At 41.1% G+C, this 16,809-nt stretch overlaps 1 protein-coding gene across 1 annotated transcript in view; it reads left to right on the top strand.

The window, feature by feature from the left end:
• Positions 1 to 16,809, top strand: part of syne1a (spectrin repeat containing, nuclear envelope 1a) — a 198,191-nt gene that overhangs the window by 82,643 nt on the left and 98,739 nt on the right. Inside the window, exons 58-68 of the mRNA XM_088325643.1 lie at positions 3,544 to 3,726; positions 5,356 to 5,499; positions 7,021 to 7,176; positions 9,720 to 9,884; positions 9,959 to 10,131; positions 10,197 to 10,350; positions 11,478 to 11,621; positions 11,684 to 11,848; positions 12,381 to 12,698; positions 12,775 to 12,930; positions 16,005 to 16,175. Of these exons, the coding sequence (XP_088181769.1) occupies positions 3,544 to 3,726; positions 5,356 to 5,499; positions 7,021 to 7,176; positions 9,720 to 9,884; positions 9,959 to 10,131; positions 10,197 to 10,350; positions 11,478 to 11,621; positions 11,684 to 11,848; positions 12,381 to 12,698; positions 12,775 to 12,930; positions 16,005 to 16,175 (1,929 nt within the window). The remainder of the gene's footprint in view (positions 1 to 3,543; positions 3,727 to 5,355; positions 5,500 to 7,020; positions 7,177 to 9,719; positions 9,885 to 9,958; positions 10,132 to 10,196; positions 10,351 to 11,477; positions 11,622 to 11,683; positions 11,849 to 12,380; positions 12,699 to 12,774; positions 12,931 to 16,004; positions 16,176 to 16,809) is intronic.

Raw genomic sequence — 16,809 nt, 5'->3', positions numbered from 1 at the left:
TGATTTTTTAATGGAAAAATTAATTGAAAAAAATACTATAAATTTGCATAATGATTAAGGGGTATACAATTAAACATGACTTGACCTAATGTTCTGCAATGAACAGAGTGTTAGGGTAAAGAGTTTTTTTTTTTTTAATTGAACACAACACATAAATTGTGTTTACACTTGGGATTTTGATTTAATTGGTAACTTGTTTTTTTTTTGTTCTATTAGAATGAATGAATAAATGAAAACTTTACAACATCAAAATAAAAACAGAACAAAAACAATAATTTAACAACAAAATAACGTTACATAATATGTTCGAAAAGTGGTAGTAAGAAGCAAAATGCTTATATTACTTACCCCTTCATCTTCCCCACCAAATATACCAGTGATATCAAAACAATTGTAATGATATTAATAATAACAGTTTTGATTTAAGAATAGCAACAATAACACAAAGTTAATTCGACGCACTATTCCCAATTTCCCGCACCACTCATACCCCACCCTCCTCATCTCTGTATTCCGCCAGGAATGTTCCTTTGTATCTAAACCTGAACAAGTGAATAGTTGGACACCGTTTGATCTCGTCTTGCAAACTGTTCCAGAGCTTGACTCCACACACAGACACACACATACTTTTCCTGGTGGTTCTCACATTTGGGATTATGAATTTACTACAGCCCCTTAAATGATAATTTTCCCTCTTTCCGAATGAATAATTTACGGATGTTTTTTGGCACTCTGTTTTTGTTGACCTTAAATAGTTGTTGTGCAGTGAAAAATTTTACTAAATAATCTAATTTTAATAATTTGGACTGCAGGAATAAAATATTAGTATGATCTCGATATCCTACTTAAGGTTCTAAATTAACCTTACACAGGGTAGGATATTAGAAATTAGAAACTAGAAGAAGATTAGAAACTATTAGAAAAGCACTAAACTAAGCATAATTATCTGAGCTGGACTTTTTTTTTCTTGAAGATTCACTTGTATGGTTTTGTTTCTAAGAAGCTAGCAGGTGTTAACATCCTGGCAGCCTTTCTGGATCCCCCCAAGGCACCTGACTAGGCAGGTTGTTGTTGTCCTGCCTACCACACTAATTACTTAACTCTTAATTACCTTCTTGTGTCTGCCACAACCGGGAAGTTTGGGTTGGAGGAAATTACTAGCTGCAAGTCACGTGATAAGAACAAAATAAAAACATTAGGGTTTATTTTTATCCGTCCTCACCAAGAAAAAAACCTCCCCACATCAGAAACTGTTTTCCCGGGGATGAGAAGAAACACTGCCGCGTGCGATTAAAAACAGCGGCATGTTTTATTTATCATTGACCTGGTGAGGAATGTGGAACAATGTTTCCACATGGCTGACCCCCAGGAAGGCCGACGTGGGAGGGGTGAGGGGTGCTGTGTGGGCCGTATCTAAGCTGTATCAGGCTTAATTGTTGCTGCACGCTTACAGGAGGATAAGAAAGCGAGAAGTTGGGGGACGAAAAAAAGAACAAGGCAATGGGCGTGTGGGCTGACTGCACAGATGGTGGAGTGGACCCCGCTGAGCTGCTGTCATCGTTTGAGTTTAAAGGAAGGGGGAGTAGTGTACGGGGGCGCATACAGTATGTTAAAAAAATGGAGAATGTTTTACTCTAAATGATTTGCCTAAATCCATCAATGTCTGCAAAAGAGTTTGTGTTTCTATACTACTAATGACTCCTAAAGGTCAAGATTTTTTGGGGGGGCAATATACTGTATTTTGGTAGTTTCGGATTATAAACCGCACCAGCCAAAAAATGCATATTTAAGAAGGGAAAACTCATGCATGTCACGATCAGAACAGAATCAGGACCCAATTGCGTAATGTTAACCACAAGTTTTATTGAAAGAAAGAGGAAGGGCAGTGCCCGCGATCCGGTGCTCGCAGGACGCGGGAAGCAAGCCGCTCACACAATCGGGTTTTGATCCGAATACGGAAGTGGTTCTTCCGTAGCGGGAGATGGCGGTGTCAAGGACGGAAAAACAGGTCGACAGCCGGAACAGGAGAGCAAAAACGTGGTCGGGATCAAAAATGGGTTGTAAACCGGGACGGGAGAGCAAACGTGGTCGGAATCAAAAACAGGTCGTAGCCGGAGACAAACGGGGGCAAAAACGGGACAGGTGGTAGTCAGGGTAAAAATGCTTGCCTTGTAACAACAGAGGTTCGCTGACGGACTGACAACCGGAGAGTGAAAGGGCTGGGTTTAAAAAGGGACAGGGAACCAATCAGGTAGCCCATAGCGGCTGGCGCCAAATGAGCGGGAACAGGTGATGCTAGTTAGTAATCATGAAGTGAGGCTTTTTCTTCTGAACATTTATCTCCCGTTGTTTCTTATGATTATTTGACAGTTCATTTAGTGGTTATAAGCTGTATGGTAGAGCACATAACAGTTTTCAATACACGTGACATTCAGAAGATTACTGTTTTGAAGAGCTAGTTAATTGCAATAAAAGCAATTTGTTTACATGTCCATCGATTGGTAAGAAAAGTATATTTTTTCTACTTGCTCGAAGTTGATTTCTATGCAAGGTGCAAATGCTCTGTGCCTTCCTGTTCTATTATCCATCCATCTACTATCTGCACCGCTTATCCTCAGTAGGGTTGCGGGGGTGCTGGAGCCCATCCCAGCTATCTCGGAGCAGTGGGCAGGGGACACCCTCAACTGGTTGCCAGCCAGTATCAGGGCACAACGAGACAGACAGTTCACGCGCAGACGATGGTGGTTACGAAGAGGGAAAAAAACAGGTCGATAGCCGGGACTGGAGAGCAAAAACGTGGTCGGGACCAAAAACGGGTCTTAAGTCGGGACGGGAGAGAGAACATGGTCGGGGTCAAAAAACAGGTTGTAGTTGGAGACAAATAGGGAAATCTGGAACGGTCGGGTGGAAAAACGGGTGCAAAAAGAGGTCGCAATGCGAGTCAGAGTCAAAGTGCTTGCCTTGTAGAAACAGAGGTTCGCTGACGGACTGACAACGGGCGAGTGAAAGGACTGAGCTCGAAAAGGACGGGGAACCAATCAGGTAGCCCGCAGCAGCTGGCGCCAAACGAGCAAGCACAAGTGATACTAATCAGTCATCATGACATCATATATTTATAAGGGAAGAACAATCATTATCTGTCTGATATTGATTTGATCAATAATAGCAAAAAAATGATGTCAAAAATATCAACCAAAAAATCCCCCTAAAAAATTTTTTTAAAAATCCCCCCAGTGTCAACATCTACTTTAAAGAGGCGATTTCATATGCTGGCCTTCAAGGTAGCGTTGTAAAGAAAAAGCCATATGTGAGACTTGCTTAAAAAACGAAAGAGATATATATGGGTAAAAAACACAGAGTTTGGACAACTCATTTTTAAAATAAAAGTGTGACTTTTTCATGGAAGACACAACATTGTCTGGGTGACCCCAAACCTTTGAACAGTATCCACATGAGGGATCACTTGCCACTCATTCCATTCTTGTTGATTTCTCTCCCCACTCCTCTGATGTGAGTGTCTTTTGTCTTTATATTCCCCCTCAGGAATTCTTGAGTGACACGGACCATGGCCAGACCAGACTGAGTACAGTGGGAGCCAGTGGGGAGCTGCTCATGGCGGTGGTGTCCAAAGAACGGCTGGAGGGGATCAAGGCCAAAGTGGCAAACGCCAGAGAAGACTGGAAAAGCCTGATGAATAACCTTCAGTCTCGGGAAGATGCGCTCAAGGTTGGTTTATTCTTCAATAACACTTATAAAGTGACAGTGTGCAGTTGTGTAAAAATACTTCATTTGTTAACATAAATACTATTGATTCAAATGTTAAGCAAAATCGCATGTACTATTTCATAAACATGAATGTTTTCTGCTGTTTTCTTATCTGGACACTCATGTTAGCCATTTAGCTGCAAGTTATGGCTTGTCGCTAGCCACTATTGTTAGCTTGTCTTTGTAAATAAAGCTTGCTTCGCCCTGCTAGAGCTGGTCATGCAAGCAAATAAGACTTTTTTTTCCCACAGTTTCAATCTCCAGACGCTCATAGTAGCCTCTTGGCTGCAGGCAATAGCACCACGCTAGCCAATATTGTTATTGTTAGCTGCTCTTGGATCTTACGTCAGTGTCACTCACCTTACACAAATATATTTATTCATAATGTCACTGATTTCTTTGATTCAGGATTCCTCTTTTACCACATTTTCCTTTTCTAGCCACTCATGTTAGTCACTTGGCGGCAGGATATGGCCTGCAGCCACATGTTAAATTAGCTGCTTTTGCATCGTCCCTCAGTGTCACTCTTCTGCCACAGTTGGTCATGCAAGCGAAGGTTGCTGAGTTCCGTAACTCAGGGATCTAGTCCTTTCCTTTCCCAGTTTTTTTTCACAGTTTTCTTCTCTAGACACTGGATGCGTATTAGCCACTTGGCTGCAGGCTATGGCTTGTAGCTAGCCACTATTTTTATTGTTAGCTGCTCCTGCTTCAGTGTCACTTGCCTTTCACAGTTAGTCATGCAAGCAAATGTTGCTGAGTTCAGTGATAAGGGCATCTACTGTTTCATTCTCTAGCAGATCATGTTTGTCACTTGGTAGCAGGCTGTGCCTTGCAGCTACCTACTATTGTTATTTTTATTTGCTCTTGCTTTAGTGTCACTTGACTTCCACAGCTGGTTATGCAAGTGAACGTCACTGAGTTCTGTGGCTCTTTTTTCTACCCTTTCTTCCCTAGCCACTCATGTTAGCCGTGTGACTGCAGGCTATTGCTGACTTTGTATTTTGCTTCAAAAAGCGTTGGATAAATCTTCAATATCTATCCCTGTACTAGCAGCACAACACTTCCCTCCCACCAATCAAGATTTATTTGTAGAGCACGCTTCACACAGAAGTGCTTCCGTCAATAAAAACCGAGGATAATAGACACACACCATTATATACACACACAAGCACAGTACGTAGTCATTACTGCATATGTGTTAATTAAAATTAAACCTGTAGATCAAGAACAATATATAACGATAGCATGTCATCAAGAATCAGGAAGGCCCCACCCTAAACAAAGGACAAAGGGGTGGTTTTTCTTTTTGGCTTATGAACAGAAAAACACACGCTTTGTTTGAGGAAAGCTATGTTTTGTTTTCCTCTCATCCCGTTGCCATTGTCACACTGAAGTGACCATGTGCTGTGGACCAATCCACAGTCAGTTTCTGGCACCACAAAAAAAAAAACCAAGAAAACCACTCTACTGCTTACACACGGTTTGTCAAATATGTTGCCAGGCTTCTGGTATAAATATATTGTGTTTGATGTTTGTTTTTTTTGCTGTTTATCAATGTAAAATAACATTTTTCTTTGTTCTGTTGTCCAGAAACTGCAGTGTCAGATGACAGAATTCGAGGCAAGCGCCGAGCCCCTGCAGGAGTGGTTGCTCGATGCCGAGGTCAAAGTTCAGGCGAGCAGCGCTCGGCTGCACGACCTCTCGGCCAAAAAGCAAGAGCTCGGCAAACTGCAGGTGATAATTTCGATCCCTCTCTTTAAGGCATCTTTTTTAGATATTATGGTTGGCGTTCTTCATGTTGTTGTATATGTTAGTTTCACTTTGCTTTGTTTTTGTTTTTTTCTCAACCAGTGACACTCAAATCGAGGTACTTCAGGAGTACGAGTTAAAATGATTATGTAACAAATATGTTAAAACTGTTGACAAAATTAACTTTATTGACGTACAAATCACCAAATTTCTAAACCTATAGAATGAAGTCAATTATTTTTATTTTTTAATTCAAACAAACAATTGTCAATGACAAAACATCTGAATATGGATATATATATATATATATATATATATATATATATATATATATATATACACACATATATAATTTATTTGTATATGTACACAACAATTTTTATATATTTATACAATGTTTTTACAGTATATATATATATTTTAGCGTATAATATAAAATTTTGTAGCAGTTATTCAAATGGCTATTACTAAGTAGGCAATTTCTATTAAATTCTATAAATATGATTTATTTGATGAATTATTTATATAATATGTATTCAGATATAGTTTGCATTTTTATAATATGATATAAGATTGAATAACAAGTATACGCTTGAAATTTATTATTTACAAAACAATCATGTTTTTCTTCACAAAAAACATTGTTCCTAGTTATCAATACTTTGACTAACTTAAATGTATAAATTATATATAAATTATAATTATGTAAATACTAAATACTTAAAAATATTCAAAATTTAGAACCACTAATTTTAACAGCCACTACAATACCATTAGCAACTAATTTGGGTCTTTATGCTAGCAATGCCATCCACCGCCGCAAAAAAAATGCTAGCTAATGTAGCTAGTGTCCATGCTTTTTTTTACAAAATGTGCTTGAAATTTTCTTCACAATTATTTACATAGTTGAGTTGTCAATGCTAATTATCAAAAAAAATGTAGTTGCTAAAAAGTCAGTACAATTTAACTAAATACATTATTGGGTAATACAAAGAATGGTTTCATTTTGATACTTAAATATAATCCATTTTCCAATCTACTCCATTGTTTTCCCCTATTGTTGAAACCACTCTTTTCCTTTTGATTTCCCCCCTAAATGGACCAGCGATCTAATTTTTCAAGGTCACCAAATACATGTAGCCCGCCATCAGATAAAGCTCCCTTAAGTGTAATCTGAAATCAAGCGGGGGAAAGAGGACCTAATTAAATTTGTTGAGCACCACTGCATCAAAATAGACCAGAGGCTTGACGTAATCGTCAAAGGCAAAGTCGGGGAATCTAATTAAATCCCCTTCTGTCAAAAGTCTTTTTTTTTCCCCGTGCCTGCGATAACAGAATCTGTCACGTCTGGCAGAGACAAAAAAACACCGTGGTGGGGGTAGAACGGTGAGGTAAAGAGACAAAACTGACAAAAGGGGGGTTTATGGGGGATAAATCAAGCACATCAGTTTTTTTTTTAATTTAATGTGTTGCCTTTTGTTTGGCTTGGCAACCAATCGCATGTAGAGTGTCCTGGAGGAGATGTCCAGTCGCGAGGCGGACTTGGGCCGGCTCAGGGAAAGGGCCAACGAGCTGTGGGAGGGTCAAGCCGCCGGCAAGGGTTTTCTCCATCGGGTGTCCCAGCTGTCTGCTAAATTTTTGGCCCTCAGCAACTTGACCAAGGTAAAAGATGGAAGACGTATGTTTTTTTTACAGGGTTCAGTGCTTGAATCCTTGAAAATGCTTCAATTGAAAGTTGTGTTTTCAGGAGGTTTTGGGTGAAGTGCTTGTAAATGCTTGAAATTGTTGCCATGTTTCCCAACCAGTCTGCTTAGAAATGATGCCTATCCTGCTCTCTGGAGCTTTGTTTTGCGATTCCATTACTTTCTTTGTGATTAACGGCAGCTGGCATTAGTTTTTAGGGCATTGTGGGTCACACCCAAGAGGACAGGTGCATGCTACACCTAAACAGGGAAGGATAAAATGTGTATTAGTGTAGGGATTATATGTCAATTATGGACATGGATTATGACAGATTCGTCAAAAATATCTACACATGTATTGTTTGGATCCACAAACATATTAACAATTAACTCAATTCCTTAAAATTGTATGTCCTGTTAAATACATACGTAAAATTAAAAATCGCATCTGTGAATCGCAAATATATTTGTGGATCTGTAAAATACACAAATCAAACCGGATTTCTACTTTTAATGGTACTAGAGAAATTCAAGAAATTGCTTTTCAAATCCTCAAAATGAATTTAATTTGGCTTTGAAAAAGGGTGACGAACCTTTGCTTCTAGCATGGGTAATTTGTCTCTGGAAAGGTTCTTGTGTCCGTGGCCTTTGCTTCCGCCTAAAATGTCAAATTCTGTGATATGTGGCGTTACGGCATGACCTTTTTTGAGGCCTTATTAGATGTGTCGATTGCATTTTCTACTGACAGAAACCGCTCGGAACCAGTGGAGTCTTTTAATAAGATTTATTGCCATTGACCCACCCATTCAACTACCTAAAAGCTTTTGGTCTTTTATTGTTAGTGTTGTGTACTAATGTTGATGGAGTATTGCCTTTCTCAACAATAAAAATATAAATCAGTCAATGGCACTGATATATGTACGTATATATATATATATATATATATATATATATATATATATATATATATATATATACAGTGGCTTAAAACTATTTGGCCCCTTGAACTTTGTGACCTTTTGCAACATTTCAGACTTCAGACATAAAGATATAAAACTGTAATTTCTTGGCTGCATCTCTGATCAGTTTTCTCCTTGTATGAGCTGAAAGTTTAGGGGAACGGCCCGATCTTTGTAGATTTGCAGTGGTCTGATACTCCTTCCATTTCAATATTATTGCTTGCACAGAAATGGAATTGGGATTTTTTTTTAATCCAAATCCAGCTTTAATCTTCTCCACAAGAGTATCTCTGACCTGCCTGGTGTGTTCTTCGTCCTTCATGATGCTCTCTGCGCTTTAAACAGACCCCTGAGACTATCACAGTGCAGGTGCATTTATACAGCGACTTGATTACACAAAGGTGGATTCCATTTATCATCGTTAGTCATTTAGATCAACATTGAATCATTCAGAAATCCACACTGAACTTCTGGACAGAGTTTGCTGCACTGAAAGTAAAGGGGATGAAAAATTTTCCACACCCACTTTTCGTTTTTTTATTTCTTAAAAAAGTTTAAAATATCCAATAAAGTGTGTTCCACTTCATGATTGTGTCCCACTTATTGTTGATGCTTCACAAGAAATTACAGTTTTATATCTTGATGTTTGAAGTCTGAAATGTGGCAAAAGGTCACAAAGTTCAATGGGGCCAAATAGTTTCGCAAGCCACTGTATGGATAGACAACAAAAGGGAAAGACTGTACATATATGCTCTTTTGTTTTTATGTACAGTACACCAAGGTGCAGCTTAGTATAAAAAGTACATTGTGCTGTAGCTCACAGCCTATTACTAGTTATTCAAAACATTGTACGCAATGAGACTAGACCCCGGGTGGCAGCAGTTGGTGTGCCGAAACCTCACCACTAGACCACAAGTAATTCAAATAAGGGGGCACCCGGTTTTGAACTGGGGACTCCTTGATCTACAGTTTAAAGCTCTATCACTGAGCTATGCGAGTGTATAGTAGTCCCTGAGAGCCTTGCTAAAAATGGATATTTGATGTGTAATCTCAGCCTCGCTTGAATGGATTCTTTATGTCTGTAGCAAATTATGGAAGCCTAGCTAAAATCGATCTATGACGTCTTTAGCTTTATGTGGCAATGTAGCCCGAATGGATCTTTGCCATCTATGGCAGCATAGATAAGATGGATCTTTGAAGGCTAATTGCAGCCTTGGCAGAATGAATCTTTGACTGGTATAGCCACCCATAGCCGCCTACCTAAAATGGATCCTTGAGGTATATAGCTGTCCATAAAGGCCTACCTGTATTGGATCTTTGGCGTGTATAACTTTGCTAAAATGGATATTTGATGTCTAAAGGCAGCTTAGCTACAATGAATCCTTGACCTCTTTAGTACTGCTGGAAAGTGTATGGCACTGTAGCTGGAGTGGACCTTCGACGTGTATACCCTTCTGTGGCTGAAAAAGAGTTTATAAAATCGTATAGGTCAATATTCTTAGTTTAGATCTTTAGTTTTATGTCAGGTTTACCCGAATCCAGATCAATTTATTTGGTGCTACAGGACAAGTTCTCCCGGCTCGAACGTGTGGTAGGGGAGCATCGTCTCTTCTCTCAGGATCTCAAAGAGCTTCAGGAGTGGGTGTGCGAGGCCCAGGATGTACTCGCCACCTGTGATTCCGCCACCTCCGATAAAGCTTTGCTGGAGGACAGGATGCTAAGGCTGGAGGTCAGCAATTGCCTTGATAAAGCTGTGCAAGAAACTTTCTACTTTTATTTCATATATTTATTTCCGGGTTTCAGGCGTTGCTCGCTGCACGCCAAGAACGAGAAATCCAGCTAAAGATGCTGCTCACCAGGGGCGAAGCCGTACAGAGGAACACGTCGGCTGAGGGTATCCCGGTGATCCGAAAACAGATCCAGGACCTCAAGGACTCATGGGACTCTCTGTTGTCTGCTTCTATCAAATGCAAAAGGTTTAGTCCAAGCTCTACAGTGGTTTTACTGTAATATAGTAACTATTTTTCTTCGGCATCAATAGCCAATTGGAGAGCGCTTTGTCGCAGTGGACGAGTTACCAAGAGGACGTGGGTCACTTTGTGCTTTGGATGGACCGGGTCGAAGAAACACTGAGTTGCTCCGACAGACAGTATGCGGAGATGCGAGACAAGACTGCAAATCTGGGCAGGACAAAGGTATTGGATATTATTAATGAGTGCTGTCAAAGTTAAAGCTTTAATGCTTTAAAACATTCAAGTGACTAAACGCTTGAGTTAAAACTTTAGGGACATTTGAGGTGCCTTAACACTTGAGTTTAAGATAAAGCTGTGTTTTAACATTTGAGGTGCCTTAACTCTCGAATTTAAGATAAAACTGTGCTTTAACTTATGGGTCTAAGTGTTGTGCTTTAATTTGTGATTTGAAATTATTTTAAGGTTTAATCTAAAAGCTTTAAGCTGCTTTAAAACTGGGGTTAAAGAATGTTTAATGCTTTGACCCCAGGTAAATCTTATAGCTGCTTGGTTAGTAAGCAGTTTTGCCTGTTCCGTCATGATTACCGATGTGATGCATCTGTGCCCACTCCTTTGGCGCCAACGGCCTCGGACTTTGATTGGCTCCCTGTCTCTGTTTAAACCCACGTCTGTCACCTGTTGTCAGTCTATCTGCGAACCTCGGTTTACTCTTGGCAAGCTTTTTTCGACCCTGACTCTCACCTGTTTTTGCTCCCGTCTGTTTCCCGGTTTCGACCCATTTTTTTGATCCTGATCACGTTTTTTTTGCTCTCCTGTCCCGGGCTACTGAACCGTTTTTTCCGTTTCCGACGCCGCCATCGCTCGCCACGGAAGTCGCACTTCCGCGTTCAGAGAGACCTGCTTCCCGCGTTCAGCGATCACTGTATCGTGGGTGCAAACCTTTCATTTCTTCTAATAAAACTGAGAGAAACGTAACGCAATTGGGTCTTGTCTCCGTTCTGGTCCTGACACCCTCGATAAATAATAGAGATTTGACAACTTAATTTAAGAATGGCACAGAACCTTTTGCACATGTACACTGGAAAAAAAACTCTTTTTGATCAAGTGGTTGTAACTCAGCCATGCTTCAATACATTATAGCTGTTTTAACACTTAAGATAAAGCTAAAACTGTGCCTTCTTTAAAACTGGAGTCAAAGACGGTTTAAGGTTTTGACTCGAGGTAATAAGACTATAAAAACACTCGTGTACAAAGGACATATTCCCTCGTCCATTGTTCTATAAAGGACATTTGTAATTCAGGGGCTCCCTCCAGGGCCCCAACAATAAACTAATTTGTTTTCATTCCAGCTCTTGTATGAAGAAGTGCTGAGCCACAGTTGTCCTCTGGAGACGATAGCCTCAAAGGGGGCCAACATGGCTGAGCACTGCTGCACCCAGCGGGAAGTCCAGCAGCTCCAGAGTAGATATGACAACCTTCATGAAAAGGCCAAGGTTTGTAATGATGTCTGTTTTTAACTGTTTTGTTATTTGAAATATTTTTTGTCTTTTAAAAGAATGCAGTCAATAAGGCCAAGGGACTGGTACTGATCCACCAGGAGTACCAGAGAGGTTTGCATGTTTTTGAGGACTGGCTGGAACAGGAGCATTCCAATCTGACATTGTTGTCCCATTCGGAGGGCAACGTAGAGACACTTGAGCAAACGCTCAAGCAGCTACAGGTAAACATCTGAGTTCCATTGTTCTGAACAGAATTAGAGGTAGACGTGAACGATTCATTAAGGGATAAAAGGACATTATAAATAATTATACTTGCAGGTTCAAACAAGGGTAACGATGCGCATGCCCTCTTTGTATTTCTTGAAAATCACAAGCTTCGTTTCCATGGTTATTATGTTTTAAGAATTGCATCGCTGATTCGGACAGTCCAAATTGGATTAAGAGAGAGAGAGACCAAGTGGCTGGTAGTTCAGCCAATAGGATATCAGTAATCTCATGACACTGCAATGCAAACTAATAGCAGACCAGCAATTTTTTATGACGTCGACCAATCGCAGACAGGCATCTTAGAGATTGACTCATCACTACACACGAACACGTTTTTGGGAATGCAAAATTTTTTATGTTGATCTCGTATTGTAACGCCATAAAGAGGGGCTAAAAAAAACTCCTTTCCACACCCTAAAGTGAAAATGTCACAAGGCAAGGATGCTGCATCCAGGGGGTTTACTGTATTTCTTCTGTTCTCCTAAGGTTCTCCAGGAACGCTGCTCGGACGGCCAATCACTACTGTCCTCCGTGCTGACCATCAGAGAGCGGGTTATCCCATGGGGCGTTCCCCAGATCGAGGACCGGGCCCTTGATACAGCGCAGCAAGAGTGGGGAGCCTACCAGTGCCACCTGGAGGAGACCCAAACGCAGCTGACCTCAACTTTGAGCCGACTACGAGAATTGAGCCACAGGTTCCTGGCTTTGGAGCACTGGTTGCAGGACAGGGAAAAGGAAGCCGACTTGAGGCGACACAGGAGGTCGGAGAGAAGCACCAAGGAGACTCAGCTAAAGAAACTCAAGGTTAGAAACTTTTTGCCCGCATGTAGCTCTCAGAATTACAAGAAACCACCAGGTCACTGTCTTTTTTTTTGGTCAGCTGTGTCTTGAAACTGTTCTGAAGCGACAAGACGAAGTGGAAGGACTTGCCTCCCTGGCCCAGCAGGCTTTGGAAGAAACCGACATTAGTGGTCCCGTTAGCGTCACGGCAACCAATTTAGCTACACGCTACCACTGCCTGCTCCTCAGCATAAAGGTTGGACTATTTTATAAATCTGACATAAATGTAATTAAAATAATGAAATTAACCTGATTGTGTATAGTCTTGAAAGTTACAGCTTTTACTCAAAAGTTAAACTCTTGTGTTGAAGCTTCAAAGCTTCTTTAAGTTGTGATCAAACATTGACAAACTCAGTGATGTCAATGTTCTTGAGTTAAAGCTTTAACTTTAGGCAATCCTTTTTTACTTTGAGGTATTTGAAATGAAAAGGTGTTTAGTTAGCCCATTCGGTTTTTATAAGGCTCTTACATAAGTGAACACAATTTCCTCGTGTTGTGAAAGTTAAAGCTTTAATTAGAAAATATTAACTCTTGAATAGTTTAAATAAGGACTTGTTTTTATGGATTCAACTGACAAAAATGTAATTCAAACTATTCAATTCACGAATAAATTGCTGTGAAAATAAATTACTCAAAATTATATTTGTCAGAACCAGAACAGATGGTAGACCCAAACGCGTAACGTTTTACAACAAACTTTATTGCGGAAGCTGAGAAGTCCGGTATGGGAAGCAAGCGCCAGCAATCCGGCGATCACTGGGCAGGAGGAACAGGGAGCTCACGGGATCGGAGCGTGGTCGGAAGGCGGGAACGATTTGAGTAGCCGTGACGGGCGATCAGAGCGTGGTCAGTGGGCAAACTCGGGTCTAGTAGCCGAGGCGGGAGATCGAAGCAAGGTCGAAGGGAGGAAAGTCAGGGAGCCGGAGACGATCGGGAAGCCAGGGGCAGACGAGCAGGAAACAGGTAAGGACGGGACAGACGTGAACAAGAGTCAAATAGTGCTTGCCTTGCGTGTGCGGAGGTTCGCTGACGGACTGACAAGGAGTGAATGGAAGCGCTGAGTTTAAATAGGAGGGGAACCAATCAGGCAACAAGCAACAGCTGGCGCCAAACGAGCAGGCACAGGTGAGGGCAATGGCTAAAGCTTTCACTTTCCACAACTCTCTTTTTAAAAGTTTTTAATTTTATTTTAAATTAGTCGTTGAAACGCAATTAGCATTATCTGCAGATGTGGGCTCTATTTTGCATACGGCATCTGTTATTCTTTTGGTTTTATTTACTTAATGTACGTGGATTTTTTTGTTTTTGTTTCCTTTTAACAGAATCCAATCTGGTATCTGATCGAGCACATCTGCTTGGCAACTTGTAACAATTGCATGAAATTCTTTTGAAATAGTGTATCTTATGTTGTATTATTGCTTTATATATTAATTTTTGTCTAGTGGTTTATCTCAACTAAGTTATATTTAATGTTCATAATGTGGACTTTTTTCCATTGAGGGCTTTATAAACTGAACGACTGAAGTATCCTTCATCCTCTGATTCTCTCTATCTGTTGTCCCTTTCATTCATGTGGGGGGTCTTTGAAAAACTAAAATCGATGAGCTGCCTCTATTCGGGAGCCTAAACAGACCATCCAACACCCGATAAAAAAAGCTCATTGATTTTTACACCTCCAACGACAGCCGAGTCCAAAAGTTACCTGTGCTCAAATTGGCTTCACTGTGATGTCGCTCTCCCCGGTAATTATACGAAGTCGGGGAGGAGGTGAAGCGTCGATTACTTCCCTTACTTGAAAGGTGCACGCTCAGCGGTATCAGCTAATTGGAGCTGCTCGCCGCAGGGTTTTTGGACATGGAACAAGTCGTGTGTCAAACTGGCGAAAGAAGCCTGAATCTCATAGCGTTATTGACTCAAAATCGCAGTCAAGTGGAGAGTGCAATCCCCCCGCTTCTTTGTAGATGAACTGTTGGTGGGAGGAAGTGGTCTTTTCTGTTTTGATGGCAGTTCACAGAGCTTTTGGTCCTCAGTGGTTATAGCTCGCTGGGGTGCAACTTCAAAAGAGGAAACAGTTTTGTTGTTTAAAGCCTTAGTGTGTTTTATTTAGCGACCGCTAGTGTTGTTAGAACACTTCATTCATTTAAAGAAAACACGACAGGGTTCAGACGGTTGCTTGAAATCCTTGAAAATGCTTGAAATTGAATATGTTTTTTTATCAAGGTTTGAAAAGTGCTTGAATCTTCTGCGATTTGGTTGTAAATGCTTGAAATAGTGCCATGTTTACTACATCTCATTAAATGAAGAAAAGTCTGATTAAAAATGAGGCTGACACGCCTGCTCCGGTGGCTTCGCTTCGCAAATGCATTTCTTCTTCCCTTGTGACTAACGGCAGCTTCCGTTAGTTTGTATGGTGTTGTCATGTAAAGCTTCAACGCCCCTAGGCGTCGCGCCGAAGAGCACAGGTATACAAAATGCCGGATCCTGGCGAAATTGGATAATTGCCTTCAAAAGTGCTTGAATTTGGCAAAAAACACATATACCTTCTCTTCACTCAAGTTGTACTATTTCATATAAATTTTTTTAAGATTCGAACGTTTTAGAAATGTTACTGCTGAGACCTCTAGCAGTGATTTACACGTCACTTTAATTGTCATGATTACCGATGTGAATCACCCGTGCCCGTTCCTTTGGCGCCAACCGTCTCGGACTCTGATTGGCTCCCTGTTCCTATTTCAACCCACTCCTATTTGTCCCCTTTTGTCAGTCCGTCTGCGAACCTCACTTAACACTAGGCAAGCCTTTTTCGACCCTGACTCCCACTTGTTTTTTGCTCCCGTTTTTGATCCTGAACACGTCTACTCTCCCGTCCCGGCCTTCGACCTCTTTTTGTCCCTAACCACGTCTACTCTCCTTTCCTGGCTAACGACTCGCTTACGACCCCGAACACGTTTTTGCTCTCCTATCCTGGCTACTGACCCTTTTTTCCATTCCCGACACCGCCATCGCTCGCCACAGAAGATCCACTCCCGTGTTCAGAGCGACCTGCTTCCCGCGTCCTGCAATTACCGGATCGTGGGCGCAACCCTTTCTCTTTCTTCCAATACAACTTGTGAGAAACGTAACGCAAGTGGGTCCTGTCTCCGTTCTGGTCCTGACATTAATAAACCTGGAGGACTAAGATCTTACAGCATACCCGAATGATTAGAAATAAAATCTGCCTTGAAAGAAGGACAAATTCACGCATAAAAATATTGGTTTCATCTCCCATAGGAGAACATCAAGCATCTCCAAGAGGAGCTGAAGAGCATCAGCGAGGCAGACAACCTATGTGCCTCTTTCACCGAGTGGCTGGACTCCACTAAGAGAAGCTTCGCCGAAGCCAGCGACGCTTCGGAACCTCTAGATCGCAACGCACTGGAAAAAAAGATGAAAACATTGGAGGTAATGATTTAATCAATGCGTTTGGTGGAGTGGAGTCGATTAACAAGCACTGTTTTTAATCTTACACGTTCATAATAAGTGTGAAGCATGTTAATTAATATTTCTCTGTGAAATCCTGAGTGGGAAGATTTTGAAAACCCGGCATCGCAGAATATTTGCTTGGGCAACACATTTTTGTTGGCAGCTTCAGCTTGCCTGGACAAGAAGACGATGTGCTATATCGGCTTTTTTTCTAACCCCCCTCTAGCACAGTCTTTCTGCAATAATGGCATTTTTTTCGTTTTTTGTTTTTTTGGGACAAGCAGCTCGCCTGCATTAAAAAAACGTAGCTGGTGTGAAGATCTCAAACCACAAGGTGTTTTATTGATCCATTGTCGTTATAGAGACAAAGCGGACACCACTTACGGTGGGAGGTGTTAGCGGGGTGCGACGGCCCTCTGCGATGACGAGGATAAAGAAGGAGGGCCGGGTGTCGTGCGCTATGTATTTAGCCTTATTGGAGATCAATTCTCCAACAGTGAACTACAATGATTATGCATTGACACAGAGAGTGGCAGTATAGAGTAATGGCAAAGGGTTTGTACATAAGACTGACTTAAAATAATTAAAGGATCTATGTATGACAAGTTACAAT

This window comes from Urocampus carinirostris, chromosome 20 (assembly GCF_059441175.1).
Source record: "Urocampus carinirostris isolate Australia breed hairy pipefish chromosome 20, RoL_Ucar_1.0, whole genome shotgun sequence".
In the NCBI taxonomy this organism is placed as follows: domain Eukaryota; kingdom Metazoa; phylum Chordata; class Actinopteri; order Syngnathiformes; family Syngnathidae; genus Urocampus; species Urocampus carinirostris.
The sequence above is the reverse complement of the archived record's forward strand: the minus strand, read 5'-3'. Positions and strand labels throughout refer to the sequence as shown.